The sequence below is a fragment of the Pyxicephalus adspersus genome, chromosome 3 (assembly GCF_032062135.1).
Source record: "Pyxicephalus adspersus chromosome 3, UCB_Pads_2.0, whole genome shotgun sequence".
In the NCBI taxonomy this organism is placed as follows: domain Eukaryota; kingdom Metazoa; phylum Chordata; class Amphibia; order Anura; family Pyxicephalidae; genus Pyxicephalus; species Pyxicephalus adspersus.
This window is the reverse complement of record NC_092860.1, coordinates 133,706,225-133,726,032: the sequence shown is the minus strand read 5'-3', so window position 1 is coordinate 133,726,032 and position 19,808 is coordinate 133,706,225. Positions and strand designations below refer to the sequence as shown.

The window sequence follows — 19,808 nt, the reverse complement described above, 5'->3', positions numbered from 1 at the left end:
TGTGAGATTAGGTGACATAGCAAGAAGAAGGAAAAAGACGAAGAAAGATGGCAGCCTCCTCCTCGGCGGAACAAAGTTGGATTACAGGATGGCGCAGGACCCAAACAAGGATACATCAGGGCTCTGTGGACGTTAGGGTGCTACAGAGTATGTTTTTTTTGGTTAGGCTAAGCTTTAAGGGAACAAATCCAAAAGATCGGTACCTTTTAACACTTATATGTTTACACTCTATTTTGCACACGTTGTGGTTGATTAGTCTGCTTCAAAATGCACAGTAAGACATTTTATCTTGTAGCCTACAAGTAGTTTATTAGTACAGGATAACATAGACAAGTAGAGCCAATTCAGAACATTACAGGAACAAAAAATACCTGACGCGTTTCATGCTAAAGCCTTTAGTCATAAGGATTATAAAAAAGCACTGTAGCGTGAAGTAGGTGAAGGGTTCCTATAATAATAAAGCTTCCCCGGGCTTTACTACATTTGGGGGCGCTTGTATGTCTGTGTTCAACATACATTGGTAATTGGGGAATTGGTAACTACAGTTTTGTACATCACTACTAATTTAACAGAAATAGAGTGTTCCATCAAGCATTAATTCCACGTATTCAAACAAAACTGATGCTCAAAGATTGTTTAATTTGTCTATGGTGCATGCAAACATGCATGTACAGGGTATATTGAATAATTTATCAAGAGTGGTCTATCTTATCAAGAATGTCGATCTAAGTTACTACTGTTGCTATTTAAAAATGGCACATACTATCAGAGTAAAAACATCATGCTTTGCACACTATAGCGCTGTACCATGAATTGATTAAATATCATTCAGGGATTTTCTTCTGCATGGTTTGAGGCATGAAAAATTTTACTTAGTAAGCCAGTCACATAACTTTTTTTTTCCAGTTTATTTTGCAAAAAAAATGCCAAGTGTATTCTAAAATGCAAAAAAGGTAAAAAAGCAAAATTATGTGCATGCTCAATGGGAAGGCAAACAAGGGCCGTACCATGACAATACCAGGAGTTACCAGCAAGATAGGTTTATAGAATATGATCAAACATGAACACATGTGTATCTCAGAATAAGGTGCCAAAACTAAATACATTTTTTTTATTTATAAACATATATGAAAAACTTTAAAAAGGAGAATTGGCTAAAGTTAAAAGCATTTTACACAGGATCTTACAATAAGATCATAAAAGATACCATAATTTGTACATTATAAAGGCTCTTACATAACTGATTTTTTAATTTGGCACTAGTATGTTGTATTCATTGCATGCTCCATTTTTGTCTATCTGTCTATAATACTTTTAACTTTGAATAAAATATAAACAATAAGATAATAAAAAATAAATAAGTGAAAAAATCTGTTTAGAATTAAAGCTGTAGACCTTGAAATGTTTAAAACCCCATTGTATACATGTAAAAGTGTTTAAATTAATTTTGGAAAGATATCATTTTTTTCTATTTCTTTCAGTATCAGGCCACCCCTTTGTGAAATTTTACCCACACATATGTTCTCATTTCAACAAAGAAGTCAAATTATCTTTTTATGGAGATGTTTTTGTGAAGCACCATCCAAGGTTAAAAAATATATTTGTATTGTGTATTTTTATAGTGTATTATAATATATTATAATTTTAAAAGATAAAGAAGAATGTAAAATGATTTACCTGCAAATGAATTCAAAATGATATTTAGTCTATCTTGTGTTTTAATAATTTCCTATTGATAATACAGCCAAGTCATGGCTGAAGACACTTCAGTTAAGAAATAGAGACTGCTTCAGACGTGTTCCATTAAAAACCCAATGACTGGGAGGAGCAGGCTCCAAATATTTTATTGCCATTTTATCAAGCTGGTAAAAATTGAATCCTCCTTTGGGTTTGTTTGTTTTTAATCAATGTTTTTTCTCCCCCGGGGTGTCCTGCAGCAGGTATCACAAGGTATCTTGCTATTAGCACTGCAGGGGTTTATGTGGAAGAAAACCTCCAAATGACATGGTATAAAGTTTATATTGCTTTCCTGAAAACCTACAAAATTGTCATATAGTACATTGAATTTCTGAACTTGGGTAAGTTAAGCAATAATGATATCACATGCAGACAATCCAGCATACAAATTTGCAAGTACCAGGTAGTATCTGAACAATGACCTCCATGGCAGCAACACTAGATATTACATTAACCAATAATGAACATACCATACATGTCAAAAAAAGTTTAATCCAACTTTTTTTTTTTAATATGCACAACCCCTTCTCCCTTCCCATTTACCAGGACTTATTTTATTTACACAGCAGTGGAACTTTCTACTCCTCTGTATACTAACATTCACAACAATGTTATATCTAATAGTGGTAAGTCATATTCAATTAGACTTGTTTTTGCAATGTTGAAGATGTTTCATAGCTTGTGCATCCTATTTCTAACGAGTACCAGGAAAACAGTATTAAGATCCCCACAGGTAGGACATACACCTAAGTCCAATGTGGAATGGGATATGGAAGATGGTGATTTTCCAAGAACAGGATAGGAGGTGGGAAAGTGGTGAAACTACACATTTCTAGTTACATAACTTCATTCTCACTGTCAGGAAGTCTGAAAAGATGTTTTTTTTATTTTCATTTTGTTTTATTAATATTAATTTACCATCTTTATTTGTTCTTTAATTTGTTTTATGATGCCTTTAAAAAAGTTAAGTGCAAAAAAATGTTAGTGTCAATACACACAGGAAAAAATATAATCAAATTAGAGCCAAACATGCATTTTTTATTGAACAGAACAGGAATTTGACACAAATACATAGATTGTAGTCATTGGGTCACCAGAAAATGCCCTCTTGTAATTATTTAAAGAGTGGGCATCATAGAAAAAATAAATTTATGTCAACTGTATGGCTGCACAATATGTACTGGTCTCTGTTGATCATAGTCAGGACTATCTTTTTTAGTCAGATGAATATTGAAATATTGCACATGCATATTGTGTTATTTTATTTTATTGAACAAACAGATGGTGCTGGGTTATTTTCATGTTTATTTGACTCCTCTTAACAACTCTGTACATTCAAATATTAATAACCTATCTAAATTACTTATCCATTATCAGTTCCGATCTAAATGAAAAATTGTTCTGCATGATTAGCTAATCCATTGTGCTCTTGGAATCCTTTGTCATATATTTATATTATTTATTTGTATAATAAAAATTGTATACACATAGTAAAAGCTCATAAAAACATGAAATGAAAAACATTAATGTTTTAGGTATAATGAGCTGAAAAACTAAAACTGACACAAAATCCGTTATAGTTTAACTTTTGAAATCAACAGACCTGCTGGAAAAAATAAAGAATAAAAGAGAGAAAAATATAATATAATATATAAAATAATAATATAATATATAAATAAAATATAATAAGAGAAAAAAAATGTATTTGTCTTGACGTAAATGTTGGATTTTGTGTCAGCTATGTAACCAATAGTCTAGGCATTTGGTCATATGATCCCTAAATTCAGACTCAGCTAACCATTTTACTTATTCTGTCACTGTTTATTTAGCCATCCCATCAAGAGTGATGAACATAGATCTGCTTTAAATCAGCAACCACTGATTATGAAGACATGAACTGACTACTGGTTGGGTCAAAGACAAATACATTCCTCAACCTTAGCTTTCCTGTAGTAAAATCCTCCATGCTCTTTAGCAATGCCAAAAAAGTCTCTTTTTAACTATGTTGGGTTCTAAATCAGTTACAGAATTCATTAAGAGTAAGAACAATGGCTCCTCATAGAAAGAAACAATCTATTTCACATAGCTACACATAATAGTCACTTTTACTACACTGGTTACATGCATAGTGGAAAATAGCACATATGTGAATCATTTCTAATACTGGCAGAAAGCCCAGGGGGTCAGGTTAAGTTCATTATTATAAAAGCCCAGTGTGCACTATTTATTGCTATAAAATGCATACATTTCACAAAAGCAGTGCCATACACAACGAATCTATCGCACTTAATACAGTTTTATATTTTAGAATATTGAAAATCCCTGATTTTTTTCATCATACATCCACTAAATTACAATGTCATTCATATACAGTGTATTAGGGGAAAAATGTGTTGCTGATGACAATCTTTACCTTAAAAAACTGATTAAATAACCCTTTTAAATGAAGAAAATCTGGAGTTCCACCAAATTAACATGAAAAAGTCTTTAGCAGCCGTTTCAGTGCACCATTTGGAGTTTCATTATATTTTATTTTTATTATTATTATATTTTTGAATCATGAGAAGAGACTGGAGTGCAAACTACTTTGCAGTGCTAGGTCCCAGGTTCGAATCTCGGACAGGGTGCTATCTGCATGACGTTTTCATGTTCTCCCCGTGATTGCGTGGGTTTCGTTCGTAGGTTCCCTGGTTTCCTCCCACATTCCAAAAAATGTGCAGTTAGGTTTTTGATCTCCCTCCAAATTAACCTTAGACTGTATTAATGCCATATGATTATGTTTGGGACATTAGATTGTGAGCCCCTTTGAAGGACAGTTAGTGACATGACTATGGACTTTTTAAAGAGCTGCGTTATATGCCGGTGCTATAAAAATACTAGTTATTAATAATAATTGTAATGTCAGTCTTCTGACTCCACTGTAGATCTCGCTGGTCCTTTCAGAGTCAGATGTAGTGCCCCTATGATTAAGGATATCTTTAATATAAAGGTGGTTCTTGGAATATGCTAGAGTTTTCTAGACTCTAATTCTCCCTTGGAAGTGCTGGTTGCCTAACCAATGTGTCTTAGTAAGATACTCTTGGGTGCCAATGGGTAACATTAGCACCCATTTAGACAGGCATTTCAAAGAATAAATAATAGGAGAATAGAAGCAAGGGAATGACCTACACAACAAGAAACTAGGAGTCTGGCGTTACAGAGCAGGAGAATGAGAAAAGATCCCGGTGGTCGGTCAAAGCCTTAACTGTTTTCATGGAGAAGCTGCAAGAGTGGGAACCTGCATAGAGTCACTACTATGAGAAGAGCACAAGTTTTCTTATCCAGGGACCCGCATAAAGGGAGATCCACTCTGGTGGAAAGAGCATCTATTACTATCAATGGATTCTGAATTTGAGTTTGAATAATTGGAAATTAGAGACTTATGCTTAACAATGACTGTCTGCTAAGTGAATTTTAATTGCAATTTTTTTTAAAACATATCATTTGTAAATGACTTCTGGCTGCAAAATTTTTAAGTGAATAATATTTTAAATACACCTTACAACATTATAATCAATTCAATTTCATGCATGTGGTTACTATGCTCTCCCTGTATGTGTAGCTGTGTTTCACCCATGTAACCCCAAAAAATACTTTTAAGTTAATTGTCTGGCGGCTAAATTGGTCCACATTGTACCTGGAAGTAAACCAGTCACTCTCCCAAAGGTTAATGTTTTTTTTTTTTTTTTGCGAAACGTTATAATCTATAAATATGCTATCTACAACTAAGAAATAATAGAATGCAGATGAAGTCTTATGTATTATTTTTTTAATATAAAAAGTCCTGCTTGTACATTTTATTTAGAATGTTTTACGAGTAAAACTAATACCCCAAAGTGTGAAACTTGTGTTATTGGCTGCCATCTGCTGAGTTGCATGAACTGTAAAGACTGAATGCTACATGAAAACCACATGTCTGTGATAGCCATTTCGCTCGCAAATCAGTGCAAAAACCTGCTTTCCTAATTATATACCTTATATTCAAAGGAAGTTAGACACAGATCAAAGTTGTTGGAAGCAGTGCATTATCTGTTATCTATAACCCTTTTATTCAGTATGGTCTGCTGGGACGATGATTTGGGAAAAGATGGAAATTTTTCTGCAACTGGCCCTTTCAGGTAAATGCCCTGAGCATGGGCTTCTTGCTAGTATAACATGGCAGGGATTTGGAGAATTTGGGCTACTTAATATCTCAAAATGTGACTATGGCACTCCCTGATTGGACTGGATTCATACATAATTGCTAACTTTTATAAGAAATACCATCATTTAAATAAGCATCAGCTATATTTTACTTTTCCAATATTCAGAAGTTGGTTGGGTGCTTAGGACATTCAAGTTAGTTTAACTCCTAAACACAGCAGAAATCACCACTGTGTGGCTGGCAGAAGGGGTAAGTATTAACCCCTTTCTTTGCTGGAAAGTTATTTTTAGATACTTTTAATACAAGATATTATTTATAGATATATTATTTATTATGTTTACGACTAAAACTACTAATTTTGCATTTTTTCAATTTACTTATTTATATATATATTTATTACTTACATGTTTGGCCTGCTGACGGAGAATCAGGTTTCTGCTCACATGTCTACTATTCTAATCTAGGCCCCTTTGCAGAAATATCCTAATGTTTCAAGAGCTCAATAACGTAAGCTGAAATTTACGTACAGGAGCAGATAAGTGGCCTATTTCTTTAATGTATTTTATCTTGACCAAGTAAATAGGCTCTTCTGAGCTGGAAGAAGCCATAATGCTTGGTGACAACAGTATCATAAGTGCAACCTACATGCATATTTATAAAGTTAGGATTTGATGCAAATAGTAAAGCAATGCACAGATGTACATTGATACATACAACACATGTAAAACAATGTTTTTGAAACTTTTTTTTACAAACTTACATTGACTTTATATCTTCATACTCTGCAATGTCATGTCATATTCAAAAGGTTCCATTTTTTAGTGCAAACATATTAGTTACCTTAAAATAGTATTCAGCTGAATAATTCAGATGCTTTAGGTTTACTTTGAAAATACGCAAATACTGTCTGTACGCAGCATAGCCCAGGAAATACATGAATTTAAATTAAAAAGAGCATAAAAAGAAGTGGTAAAATACCTTCATAGTTCTACGATTTGGGAAAGAAGATTTTTATTTATTTGGTACAGAGAGAAACTTCTCATTAGGCCTAAAACATCAAACACTAGTAATATCTATAATGATACATGCTTATAGCACAAAGGGCATTTTTGCTATTTCTAGCTCCATTTAAAAAATAATAATAAATGCTTTCTGTTACAGATTATAAAAGATGTCATGTCTACTTAGTTCCTACACAGATTTCCAATAATTATTTTTCTAGAACACAGTCTAACATCAATGCTTTAATGAAAGAAATACACATAAAAAATTACTAAAAACTAGAATATATTGTATCTTCCTCTTTATACGGATGTCAGACAGCCATGAGCAGTCATTAAGATCTATGTAAATATACCTAAATGCCAGTCAGACCGGTATTTCACCTGAGGAACCCCTATTATAATTTTCAGGTCTTGGAAATCTCTTGTTTAAATCAATGTATTGGGTGTCTTGGGTAAGAAACATGTTACATTGATAGCCAGTGAAAAGAATGCCCCCTACAATGCTGGCTAGAATATCACCTTTATACAACTAAAACATCAGCTGACTCTACCAAGTGGTGTTGGCACTCAACCCATGCAACCATCATCAAATTGGAGGTCAATCAGCTACAGTTTGTCCTAACAAGCTCTGGAGGAACCTTGTTAGAGAAAGGCTGCCTCAAAGAAAACTGAGAAGTTAAGTCAACATTCCTCCCTAAACCAAAGTTTTGTCAAGAGGATAGTTCGTTTAAATTATAATGAAACTTTTCATATAACCACCCTCCTGGTATTGCTATTACAATTCGATACAACGCTTCCTGTTTAATTTTTAAATACATGATGGATAAGGCTTTGGCTCCTCAGGGAGTGGAATGGCTGCTCCTCAAATGACTAAGACAACAGAAGGACTGTCAATTGTCCATCATCTATTTACAACCAAAACAGTGCTAAACTGCAAGCTGCAAATATTAAAATTACTTACTGTATCTCTTTGGTCCATCTTCTAAACAAAATGACAGTGTTAAAGTTGCATCATCTTCAAAAAATTCTGTTGTAAAGGCATCCCACCAAAGATTGTCACTATCCTGTGCAGAAAAGAACAAACCTAAATTAGGATTTACATATAAACACCACTGCAAAAAAGCACAATATATACATGCTAAATAAAAATAAATATGAGTGGTTTACAAATTGCACACATGACACACTGTATCTAATTTATTAAAGCTCTCCAAGACTGGAGAAGATAGACCATCAGGTTAGAACCTGGGTGATCCACCAAACTTGGAATAAGTCTAGCTCAGGACTGAAAACATTTGACAACTATTGGCAAATCTTTTCCAGGTTTGTTGGCTTATCCCGGATCTACCATGATAGTCTATCATCTTCAGTCCTGGAGAACCTTGGCGAGAGTCTTGTTCACCACAGAATATGCAGGTTTGCGGTTTCATATTATTTGCAGTTTTCTTAGTATTGGCACTTACACCAAAAAATCCCAAATCAATATTTTTTATTAATTTCACATAAATGTAATACTGCATGAAGTACACATAGTACAAATGACTGAATGCTTGTGGTTGATTTACTAAAGGAATATAGGCAGTACATTTAGCAAAATTAATTTTCCATTTGCAATGGATATTTTACTCAATCTAGTGAATAGCTTGAAGATCACTGACTTTAACCATTCCATTATGTCCAAGCAAAAGACCTGTATTGTTTTGTTTTTTTGTTTGTTCGTTTGATTGTTTTAGATTCCTTTGCACATGTCTGGGCATTCTTTTTAAAGTGAATTTTAACATCCAATATTGGGCTTGGTAAAATAATATTTTCAAGAGAATGATTAACTAATTATAAAAACCCCATTGGGTAAAGGGTTATGGCACTGCAATGGCACTGTTTTTTTCAGGGGGGGGAATCAAGTAGAAGAATTTTTAATATAGTTCTTGACACATTTTACTTGACACTTGTTTAGGCAGAATTTAAACAAATACTACATCTTTTATATGTATATAAGGCATAAAAGCTTTGGAAACAAGGACATTTAAGATGTGCAAATGGGCACCACAAGATATGCATTCAGCAAGAGTGTATGCTTTTATCTGTAAGAATGCATCTTTACCCAGACTATGAATATTAAACTATTTACATATTCTTAACAAGCAACATAACAGCTTTAAAACAAGCCATCCCTGACCTCTCAACTCTCTTGAAATGTAAAGTTATTCATTATCAAATTATCCTTGAAGACCAAAGCAGAGACTGTACAGTTGGACTTCAGTTGGTTTGTAACAATTTAGAAACATCTGCTGGTTGTTTACATTACACAGGCTACCAAGATTTTGTTGTAATGTATAAATAGTTAAGATTTCCATGAACAATAAAAGCAAATTGTATCCCCCAATGCATACGTATAAATACAGGGGTGAATGGGGGTTTGTTTGCTTATACTGCATGTTCATTATTTTAATAGGCAACCTTGGAAACACAAGCTTGCTGTCATGTTCTGAATTAATGAAGTGGTAAAGGTATACTTAATTTTTCACACAATGGTGTAACAGTACATATGTTGTTGTTGTTCATCTGAGGTTGTTTTTATCTATTCTTAAAACTTGCTAAGAATCAGATGATTTTTTTTCATTTATAATCAGTACAGTTGACATACAATGGGGAAATAAGGACACAAGAGTAAACCTTATAAAGATATATTCCAGCGAAGACATATTTTATAATGCTCAAATGTTATAGTCAGTCAAACCAATACTCATTAGTTAACCTTAAATCATTAAAGTATCCGCTCATACAAACAGGAACTAAACAAGCCATCCTGGTAAGTTGAAGGGGACAAAGGTCCAGGGGTGTAAAAGAGAAAGGAGGAAAGAAGGGAGAAAATATTCCCAGTTTTTATCACATAGAAAAAGGGGCTATCCAATTAACCTAGGTCTTTACCATGAAGCCATGGCATCCTAAAACCTGATATCTATACTTAGAAAATGTTAAATAATAAATATATATTCTCCAGATTTCCCAGATTTTTGAGAATTTTTCCTGCGTGTCATTCGGGATACTGGACAGCTTTTATGTGATAAATGTGGTATTTACCTATAGTGGCACTTCATGATAGGAAAGGATCTTTTTTCTACAATTTTTTGGTATAGCCTGTTTATATGCCAGGAGTATTTGTACACACATTCTGAACTGAATATTGGTGGGATTGGAAGGTTTAAAGTGTAATAAAGATACCCAATGATCCCTGGGTATGTGTATTTGGAATAGGATCTACAGTAATCTAATAAGCATGATTGTTGCAACTATTAATATTTAGGAAGATTAAAATGGTCCTAGGGTTAAATCTGTGTTTTTATGTTATGGAGAAACATGTGCAATTAATTTATTCCAAAGACTTTCCATAATTATTTTTTATATGTTTATAATTATGTATGCATGTAATGTAATCAAGCAACATTTTTAGAACCAGGACAGAAATGGTAGCCTGTACAACCTCTAAGAGAAAGTTCTACTTCAATAGGACTTCATCTCTTTAAAAATATTGAAAACGACTGATGTGTATTAAGTAAAAACTCTGTATGTACAGCACTAGTTCATCCTTTGTGCGGTTCCTATTGTTGGAAAAGAAAGTCAAAGATCCTTTCCAACGACAAGAATTGTAATACCTACAGCATCTTTCAGTATGTTTTTCTTCACCACATTACTGGGTAGTATTGAAAGTCAAAGCTTGGCCACTTCTTCATAGTGCTAACACACATTCATGGCAAATTAGATAGCCTTAAATAGTGGTCAATAGGAAATTGGGTTGAAATATAGTAGCAAGCCTTGAAGCACTATCTAGAAGCAACAGCAGGACTAGAAACTTTTAGTATTCTTAAAGTAACATGTTAGACTGTTGGAATTACATGTTGCCATATTTCATATTTTGCTTGTATGTTACATACAACAAGTTACTTGGATTCTGTGTGCAATAACATCTGCCACTGAGCGTATCAATGAGAAAATAACTGATATACCATGCATGTGATAACAAGTAAACAATAAAAGTGTTTTAGATGTGAAAAAGTAATCTGTCAATGCAATATTAATGCATATTTTTGAGACAATATTATAATAAATACTTTTTATCATTAGAAAGTTTTTGTCAATATCTCCTCCATTACAAGGGGAACTTTCAAACTTATGGCAACAGATAGGCAAATAACCTATTATTTTCTAGCTTGACTGAGCTTCTAGATCAATGTTTCCCAACCAGGGTTCCTCCAGAGGCTGCTAGGGGTCCCTTTAAGCAATGAGCAATTTGTGCCCCCCGGGGAAGTTTAAGTGATCCCAATGATCTTTTTGTATCTGTAAGCGTGGCATTCTTTCCACTGGCCAGCAATGTAAGAGGCATTCCCCATAGACCACCACACTAATATACTGTGAGTTGTGGATATAGCAAACATTGCAAGGGTCCTCCGAAGACTTGAAAGTTACTTCAAGGATTTCCCAGGATTCCCAATATAAAAGGTTGTACTAGACACAAGGTCTGTTCCATAAAGACATTGTTTGATGAGTTTGGTATACCTCAGCAACCTACACAAAACTCTGACTTCAGCTGTAATAAACACCTTTTAGGTTTAATAGTATACAGGGTGCAATCAGGTCTTCTGATCCAACAGCAGTACTTGGCCTAACAAATTCACTTTTGTTTGTGGACTTAAAATCCCAAAGAAATAAATCAATCATCTTGAAATTATAGTAAAAATTGTGAAGTTTGTTAAAGATGAAGGTGCCAACTTTATATTAATGGCAATGGTTTTAGAAAAAAAGTCCAAGAAGCTCATTTTTAGTGTGATGGTTGGGTGTCCTCAAACTATCACCAAATATTATAATGCTTTCAGCAGAGTTTAAGGTGACCCTAGTACACCCCCCCCCCGAAAAAAATCAAGACACTAATATTATTATTATATCTAAATACTGTAAATATTCAACTTCAGTTCTTATGTTTATGTTTGGCCTGTCCCTGCTATGTCTTTCATCTGACTACTAAATAAGATGGAATTACCTGACTTAATAGTGAAGGTAGAAAGACAATAAGGAGCAGATCAAAGCCAAATGTATTTACACAATAGAACTTCATGGAATTTAGGTTTACCTAAGCATTCTAGACACTTAAAGTTATATGCAGGTACCCCTTGGTGCCTTTATCAATAATTGATTGATACAGTTTTATGGTTCAGTAGGCGCACGCTTGCCTATTATCTTAAAAATGTTTTAGTAAAATTCAAACAAACTATCTTAAAAACAATGTATTGTAGTTGTGTAGTTTGTTACCCACGACCATAGCAGATCACTGTATTAAAAAAAAAAAAGCAAACATTTTTAAAGTGTAACTTATCTGAGAATTTTAATTCAAAAGATCTACTCAGGTAAAAATGCAGAAACCAGTGTAGAAAAAGAAAGTTAGTTGTATATACAAATGACTCTTGTGAAAGTTTGTGTCAAACATTATACTTTTTAACATGGAAAAGATTGCAACAATTAAAATGGTATTGGAGATGTGCCAGACAAAAACCTTTGTTGTCCAAAAAGGAATAAATAAACAAACACCAGGACTTTTCTAAGAATGTATGAGTTTTTAACTGTACCAACTTTAAAGCATGGTGATGGAAAATGTATGATTTAAAGATGCAGCGCTGCTGCAGGTTCTGGACAGTTACCATTTAACAATTAATTTATGATTTCTACATTCTACTAAAATATATATGGTAAATATGTCCAAAAGTTAGGGTTAAAATAGATCTTTTGTTATAATGATTCAAAACACCATATCAAATCCACCTAAACTGGTCAAAAAATGTTATCAAGTCAATGTCATGCACTGGAGGGAAGTTATGCGAATGCCTATGGGAAATCATTTTTACTAAATAATACCTCCTTATGGGGTCAAGGTTGTACTTACAATTTTGTAAATGTTAATAAATTTTACTATATTAATCATTTTTCTTGAAATAAATGATTAAAAGGACAAATGATTGTTTTTACACCTTTATCTTTTTGAATTAAGATAATGTTTGTCCTTTTAAATATGTTGAAAAAGTCAACAGATTCCAAGTGGTGTGCCTAGTTTTAGGTTGCTTGCTTGGAGATCTTTGGTAGACGCAAAGGGTTTGTATTTACAGTATTACAGTCACCAACAGTCAAGTATAATACTTGCAAAATTTAGTTATTTTAAAAATTATTTTGAACTAATTTTGTGATGTCTGTGTGATTTACATCTAAATGTTCAAAATATATATTAATAAAGTTACATTTTCCAATATAATCGGTACAAAGTCTTTAGTCTTTAACAACGTTGGATACCTATGACCCCAGCATGCACTGCAGTTTAATCCTCTGACCTCAATGTCATTGCTGTAGTAGAAGGATGGAAGCATACAACTGGATCCACAGGCATCGGACAATCCCAGAATTGTTAATTTCTGAAAGCAGAAAGGTGACTTGGGCCACCTAACAGATAAGCATGACAGCTCTTCTATCACACTGAACAGCTATTTCACTATTGCTTTAAAGATATGTTTTAATTATATATTTAGCTATTCTACTGTATTGTAATACCTTTGCTAAATTTGTATATATATATGTTGTACTTTGAACAGTAAAACACTCTGTTGTTCTGCTCTCTACGTGTCTGTACTTATCAAGTTCATATGTTTGCCTTCCTTTGATTCCAGTCAGGGGACCTATAATTTATTAAATGTGTCCATTCTGTCTGGAGGTATTCCCTTTAGGTTTTCCATCCAACAAATCATTTTTATTTGTTCTGCAATATAAAGCCATTGCAAGGTTTGACGCTTTCACTGTTACCCTGTTTTTTTTTTTAAACTGCCCAAAAGCTTGTGATATATAATGTTATGTCCTGTTTTTGGCATGACATTGGCATTAATAAGTTGAAAGAATTTGCAATTATTGTATTAGATTGTAAACACAAACAAAAAGAATCGCCAAAACTGAACTTTACATAGGACTTATTAGAGCATGCATGACAAAGCATCATTATCATCATTCATAGTTACTATGAAACATAAAAAATGTAGTTAAAAATAAAAATAGTAATAATCAAATATTCAGAAAACGTTATAGTCACAATACCACTCCACATATATAGTCTTAAATTTAAATTTCTGGAACCTCTAACTTGTGTGGTAACACCTAATGCATATAATTAAGAATGAGTATGTAATATGTACATTATGTGTGAGTGGTTTTATGTGTAAGTGGCATTTATTTGTGTATATAAACTATTTTATTGTATTATGTTTCTAGATCGCCAAGTCATATTCTATATCTTACTGGATAAGTAGGGGAAGCGATAATATAAACAACATGGTATAGCTTTTAACATTTTTATCATATTTTAAATCATTGATCAAATGTATTATTCAGATCAGATTAATCATTTAATCAGGTTTATTTAAAGTTATAAGGCCAACTCAATGCTCCATTATTTGTTGGTATTTGGGCTTAAAGAGGCCAATTGTGGTTATACTTGTGGATTTAGAGTATGGCAGTGAAGACCACAAAGATGGTGGGAAGGAGTGAATCCAAAAAAAACAAGTGCATACAAATTATAAAATGGTCCAATATACTCCAATCTTTTATAGTCACCACAGCAGACAGATGTCCTATTGATCAGACCGAGCCAAGCAAACACTACAATGGTTAAAGAATATTAAGGAGTTAAGCTTTCCCATGTTTCTACTTCTTTGTTTATATTTCTATAAGACAAATAAATGGATGTAGAAAATTAGAAGCATTCACCATGTAAAAGCAAGGAACACATACTCATCTACTGTCTATAGTGGGGATCCTGGCAAATGAATGGCTTTAGGTGACCTAATATCATCATTCACTTGGACTATATTAGGTACTCTACTCTAAGTGATAATACAGTTAGCTGAGAAACTTTACTTGCAGTGTGATGCCAGTACTGGGAATGCAGTATCAATCTTACTAATCTTATCCAGAGCTTTTCAGACCCTGAAATTAAAGGTTACTTTGTTAACTACAGCGATGTGATTACCTTGTACATATTACTTCTTCTCAGCCACTATTAAGGAGCAGAATCTCATATCAGCAAGAACAGATAAAAGTAAGATGGTATGAATTGTAGTTTGTGTTAGTATTTGCACACACATAAAATTTCTTTTTTATTCATTAAAAAAGATGATCTGTGTATCTGTGTATCCCTTCCTATCTAAAATGTTTGATGTCTGACCAGGGTTGTGACACGGCTGTTTTTGTTAAAAGTACCTTGATCAGTTCTTATATTTCACCAATTACTGTTTTCAATCCTAGACCAGATACATTCAAAATTTGCTGGATCTCCCAGATTCTCCCATGATAATTTATCTTCTCCAGTCATAAATCAGGACCACTGCATCCCTTTAGGCAAATCTTACCTGTACAAGCTATAGATCAATACGAGCACATTTTACATGCTAATCTCAGTAAGGCTATCACAGCATTTGAAAATTTTTTGCAATCTAAAGACTGCAAATGTTTCTGAAAAGTGGAGAGTTTTTTTACTGGCATGTAGGGGAGGCAAACTTCCAAAAAATACCAGTTGAAACAAGGGCCCTGATTTATTAAAGCTCTAAGGTTGAAGAGATTTCACTTTCATCACTGAAGCTAGGTAACCCAGCAAAGCTGGAATGAATCTGGTTCAGAATTGAAAACATTTGCTACTAAATAGCTAATGAATTTTAAGAAATCCATTCCAGGTTTGCTGGATCGCCCAGCTTCACTGATGAAAGTATATCCTCTCCAGCCTAGGAGAGCTTTAATAAATCAGGGCTTAAGTGTCATTCTGACATTAAAATATATTTTTTCCTTTGTGATTTTAATCACTGATCAAGTTTCAAAAATTTATCATGAGTACTAATCTGAATTCCTCGAATCTGGTAGCATAATTACAATGTACTTAAAATACTGTGCCTATCATGCACTTTAGATGCCATTTAGGGCAAGCACAGCCCAGTTAGTGCTAAAAACTATTATTTAGAATGTAAGGTCGGTCATCTGGATACCCTACACATCGGTCATGATTTTTTTTTTTTTTACTTCCATGCTCTGAAACAATGGTCCCACTCTCAATTATAAAAGCTTGTCACCGTGAGTCAGCGTTGGACGAGATGGGAGCCTGTTACACAGCTCAAATGTCACCAGTGCTTCACATGTCATCAAATGCTGCCTGGATGCCAATTAGTTTAGCAAAATGTCTATTTGTTTAAAGCTTTAAAGGGTACTGCACACCTGACATCTGTCTTTGCAGGGTACTGTATTAAATTTCACACTTCATCAAAGCAGACAAGCTGACAATTCACATCTAATTAAAAAAAGGTCGGAAATATGTTAACGGATTCTTACTCTGGAAAACACAGCTCATGAGTAAAAGTGGGGCTTGGAATTTTATGATTACTGCACCAGACTGTTGGCTACATAGCCAATACAAACTTGTTTTAAAAAATAGTTGGTATCAAGTATTTCAATGTGAAGGGCTAGTCAATACTTTTTTGGATAGTAGTAGAAACTTAAGGGTTAAATATCTTGCATCTTTAGGTTTTTGGGGATTTACTTATTTTGCACATTCTCTATGGTTGTCAACCTGTCGGACCTCACCGACCACTAAATTCATAATTTGAAATCCTGCACATGCGTGGGGAGCCGTGTGTCACTCAAAAGGGAAGAAACTTCCCCGGAGTGACGTGATGATGCCAGAACTCGCATACTTTCCTATTGCAGGCTCATGACCCAGGTACCTAGGAATCGCTCAGGCAAACCAACCCTCTCTCCCCAGCCCTTTTCCAACCCCAATTCTCCCTCCCATACCCCATCCTTGCTGACCATTCCCCTATACACCACCATTTCCCCAATTATACAACCACAGAAACTTCTGGGAAATGGCCAGATAACCGTTTATTAACAAAAGCCAATATCAAATTACACGTATCATAAAATAGGAATAAATAACTATTAACCACATAATTTATTTATCTCAGCATAAATATCCTAACATAACATAAACATAACATTACCTTTTATTAAACATAGCAATGACAAAACATTAACATAACATCTACCCCTGAAACACCTTCCCATCTCCTCAGGTTGCAGGTCATCAAAGGCACCACCCAATTCATTCAATTCATACCTATAAGAGGTCTGCGCCCCCATTTGTTTGTTCCCAGCTGCAACTTCACCTCCACCTCCACTAGGAGAAACCACACCTGAGATAGCTCTGCCCACTTGGCAAACACAACTCCCAGGATGCCCCCCGAGGACCTTAACCGCCACACCATTTATTCCCTCACCCACTTACCCAAACCAAAATACAGGGGGGGTTTAAAGCTCACACACCTTTCTGCCTCAATAATCTCTGCCTACTTCCTTTTTCCTGCCAGCTATCAAAACCCCTAACCTCCACCCCCTTCTTACTACCTGTCCACATCCCTAAATCCACATCTCAACCCCCTTCCAACTTAACCCTTTCTATGCCTAATCTCCTAGCCCCTGGTCATGCAGACCATCCTAATAACTCCTTCCTGGCCATCTCCAGGCCTTTCTAGCCTGCTTGTTAAACATCCTGGGGGGACAATAGCACAAAGCTGTGACTAAGGGGGAAACTATCAGCAGGGTCAGGAGAAGGACTTAGAAGGAGAAGGAAAAAAGGCTTACCTATATTTTGTAGCATTCCTTTTGCCCTATTCACCCAAAATAAAAACCCAGTGCTCCTTATTATTAGGAAACATGACATTCCACTTTGCCTTTCACATTGGGCCTAAATTATTAAAGCTCTCCAAGGCTGGAGAGGATACACTTTCATCAGTGATCAACAAATGGGATAATGGCCATCACTTGGGCTCAAAAACATCAAAAATAGTATTATTACCCTCACAGAGGTTCTTACCCCTGAAAATATCCTCCTCAAAAGGATTTTTGCAATGGACACAAACATAGGTCAAAAATTGAATAACATTACAATTTTTACTTACAAACATTAAAAACATGACAAAATTATGTCATAAACATACATAGTACAATTTAAACATATAACACATCTGTGTAACATATCAAATGCTCCCTCTGTGGGTAACTAGTAATTAGGTAATTAGTATTACTCCCTTGTAACACAAATTGTATCCACTCTTTTTCTTATCCCAAAGCATGAAAAATATTTCTTTAACACATTTCATATTCATATATCAAAAAAACACTTTTTTGAGAAGGAAAAAAGGAATTAACCAGAATTTAAACAACTTTTTAAATAATGTGCCAAAAATCCAGCGTTTTGTCATAGTTTGACACACCACTGCTCTACAAAAAGCCCCATAGGAAGATCCCCAAGTGCAAGCAACAATGTTTCTCTAACAAAGCGGATGCAGGAGGCTTCAATTTAAATACATTACGATGGCTGTAAATTGTTATTGGCATATTATTGGTGCTAATCAACAAGAAGAAACAAAAGAACCTGGGTGCAATGCTCTACTAACAAGTTACAATTTCTGAAGATAGTTCAATGTAATAACACACATCCAAAAAACACAAGGTGTTTAAGGTAATGCTTAGGTGGTATCTAGTCCAAGATGGGATAGCAAGATATCATCCATCTTCCTCCCCAATATGTTTCCGGGCTATGTGAAGAACGGGGAAGGAAGGAAAATATATGGTGGTCCTGCCCAAAAGCCCCAAATTTCTGGTCAGCAGTTTTAAGCTAATTTCTGATATAGTGTTAATAAAGATAACTAAATCACCAGAAGGGGCTTTATTTAGCAAAATCGACCAACCAATTCCTATGCATTCCAAGAAGCTGATCAGGCTTATTTTAATGGCAGCACGGGTCTCCTTGGTTAAAGCATGGAAAAGGGGATTGGTTGGTTTGGGTATTGGGTAATGGTCAATGACAAAATCACCTGCACTCTTAATGATAAATTAGACAAGTTTGATCAAATTTGGGAACCCTGGAAAAAGTGCAAACCAAAGTAAATTACATTATCTGCCTTAGGGGTAAAACCCTGTCCAAGAAACCTTGAAGGCCCCCCCACCCCCACCCTATTCCTTCATGCACCCCTCTGTGCTGATCAATTTTAGATTCATGCACCAAAAGTACAGAAAGACTCACTCAGTCCAACAAGATAACATAATAATTCCTTATGGCTCACACATAGGGCTAAGGGTACGGGCCCTGGATAGGGGCTCTAGCTGTTTGAACTGCTTAGCACCGATGTCTTGTGTATCCCCTGTCATGTTGATGTTTATTACTTAATTATGTTTATTCCCTTATTTTATTTTGTTCTTTATATTATATACAAATGGTTTGGAATAATTTGTGTCCACAAAGGACACCAAAGCTGTTTTTGATTCTTCTTTGTTTGTAAATGATATACATATTAAATAACTCAATAAAATATTGAAATACAAAAGACACAAGGTGGTTTTATGCATTGCCAAGTAAATGCAGTGTTTGAGGATGTTATGTGAAAGCTCATCTACATAAACAAAGGGGCACCTTTAGAACAAAAATGCAAAGAGTAGCCAAAGAGCTTAGAGCAGCAGATGAAATACAGTTCTTTTTGCAATCAAATGATGTTTAATGGCATTATTAGCTTAAACTTGAACTGAACTGATTTGCAAAAATCAGTGGAACCCTAGAACACAAATTCATAGTCTGGAGAATTCTGATTAGTAGTCATTTTCATGGAAGATTTGTGACTAAAAATCCATAGCTTTGCCATGAAAGAAAGCCAACTCACTTATTATTGAAAACATAAAAACTGGTGTGCAGAAAAATATGGCTGCAGGTTCTCTGCACTAATTATTCTAAATTTGAAATACTTGGCTGTAACAGAAGGCAG

General features: G+C 34.5%; 1 protein-coding gene across 5 annotated transcripts in view; it reads right to left on the bottom strand.

The window, feature by feature from the left end:
* Positions 1-19,808, bottom strand: part of LDB2 (LIM domain binding 2) — a 177,657-nt gene that overhangs the window by 101,716 nt on the left and 56,133 nt on the right. For all 5 annotated transcript variants that reach the window (XM_072406414.1, XM_072406413.1, XM_072406416.1 and 2 more), the window contains exon 2: positions 7,886-7,988. In XM_072406414.1, coding sequence (XP_072262515.1) covers positions 7,886-7,988 — 103 coding nt within the window. The remainder of the gene's footprint in view (positions 1-7,885; positions 7,989-19,808) is intronic.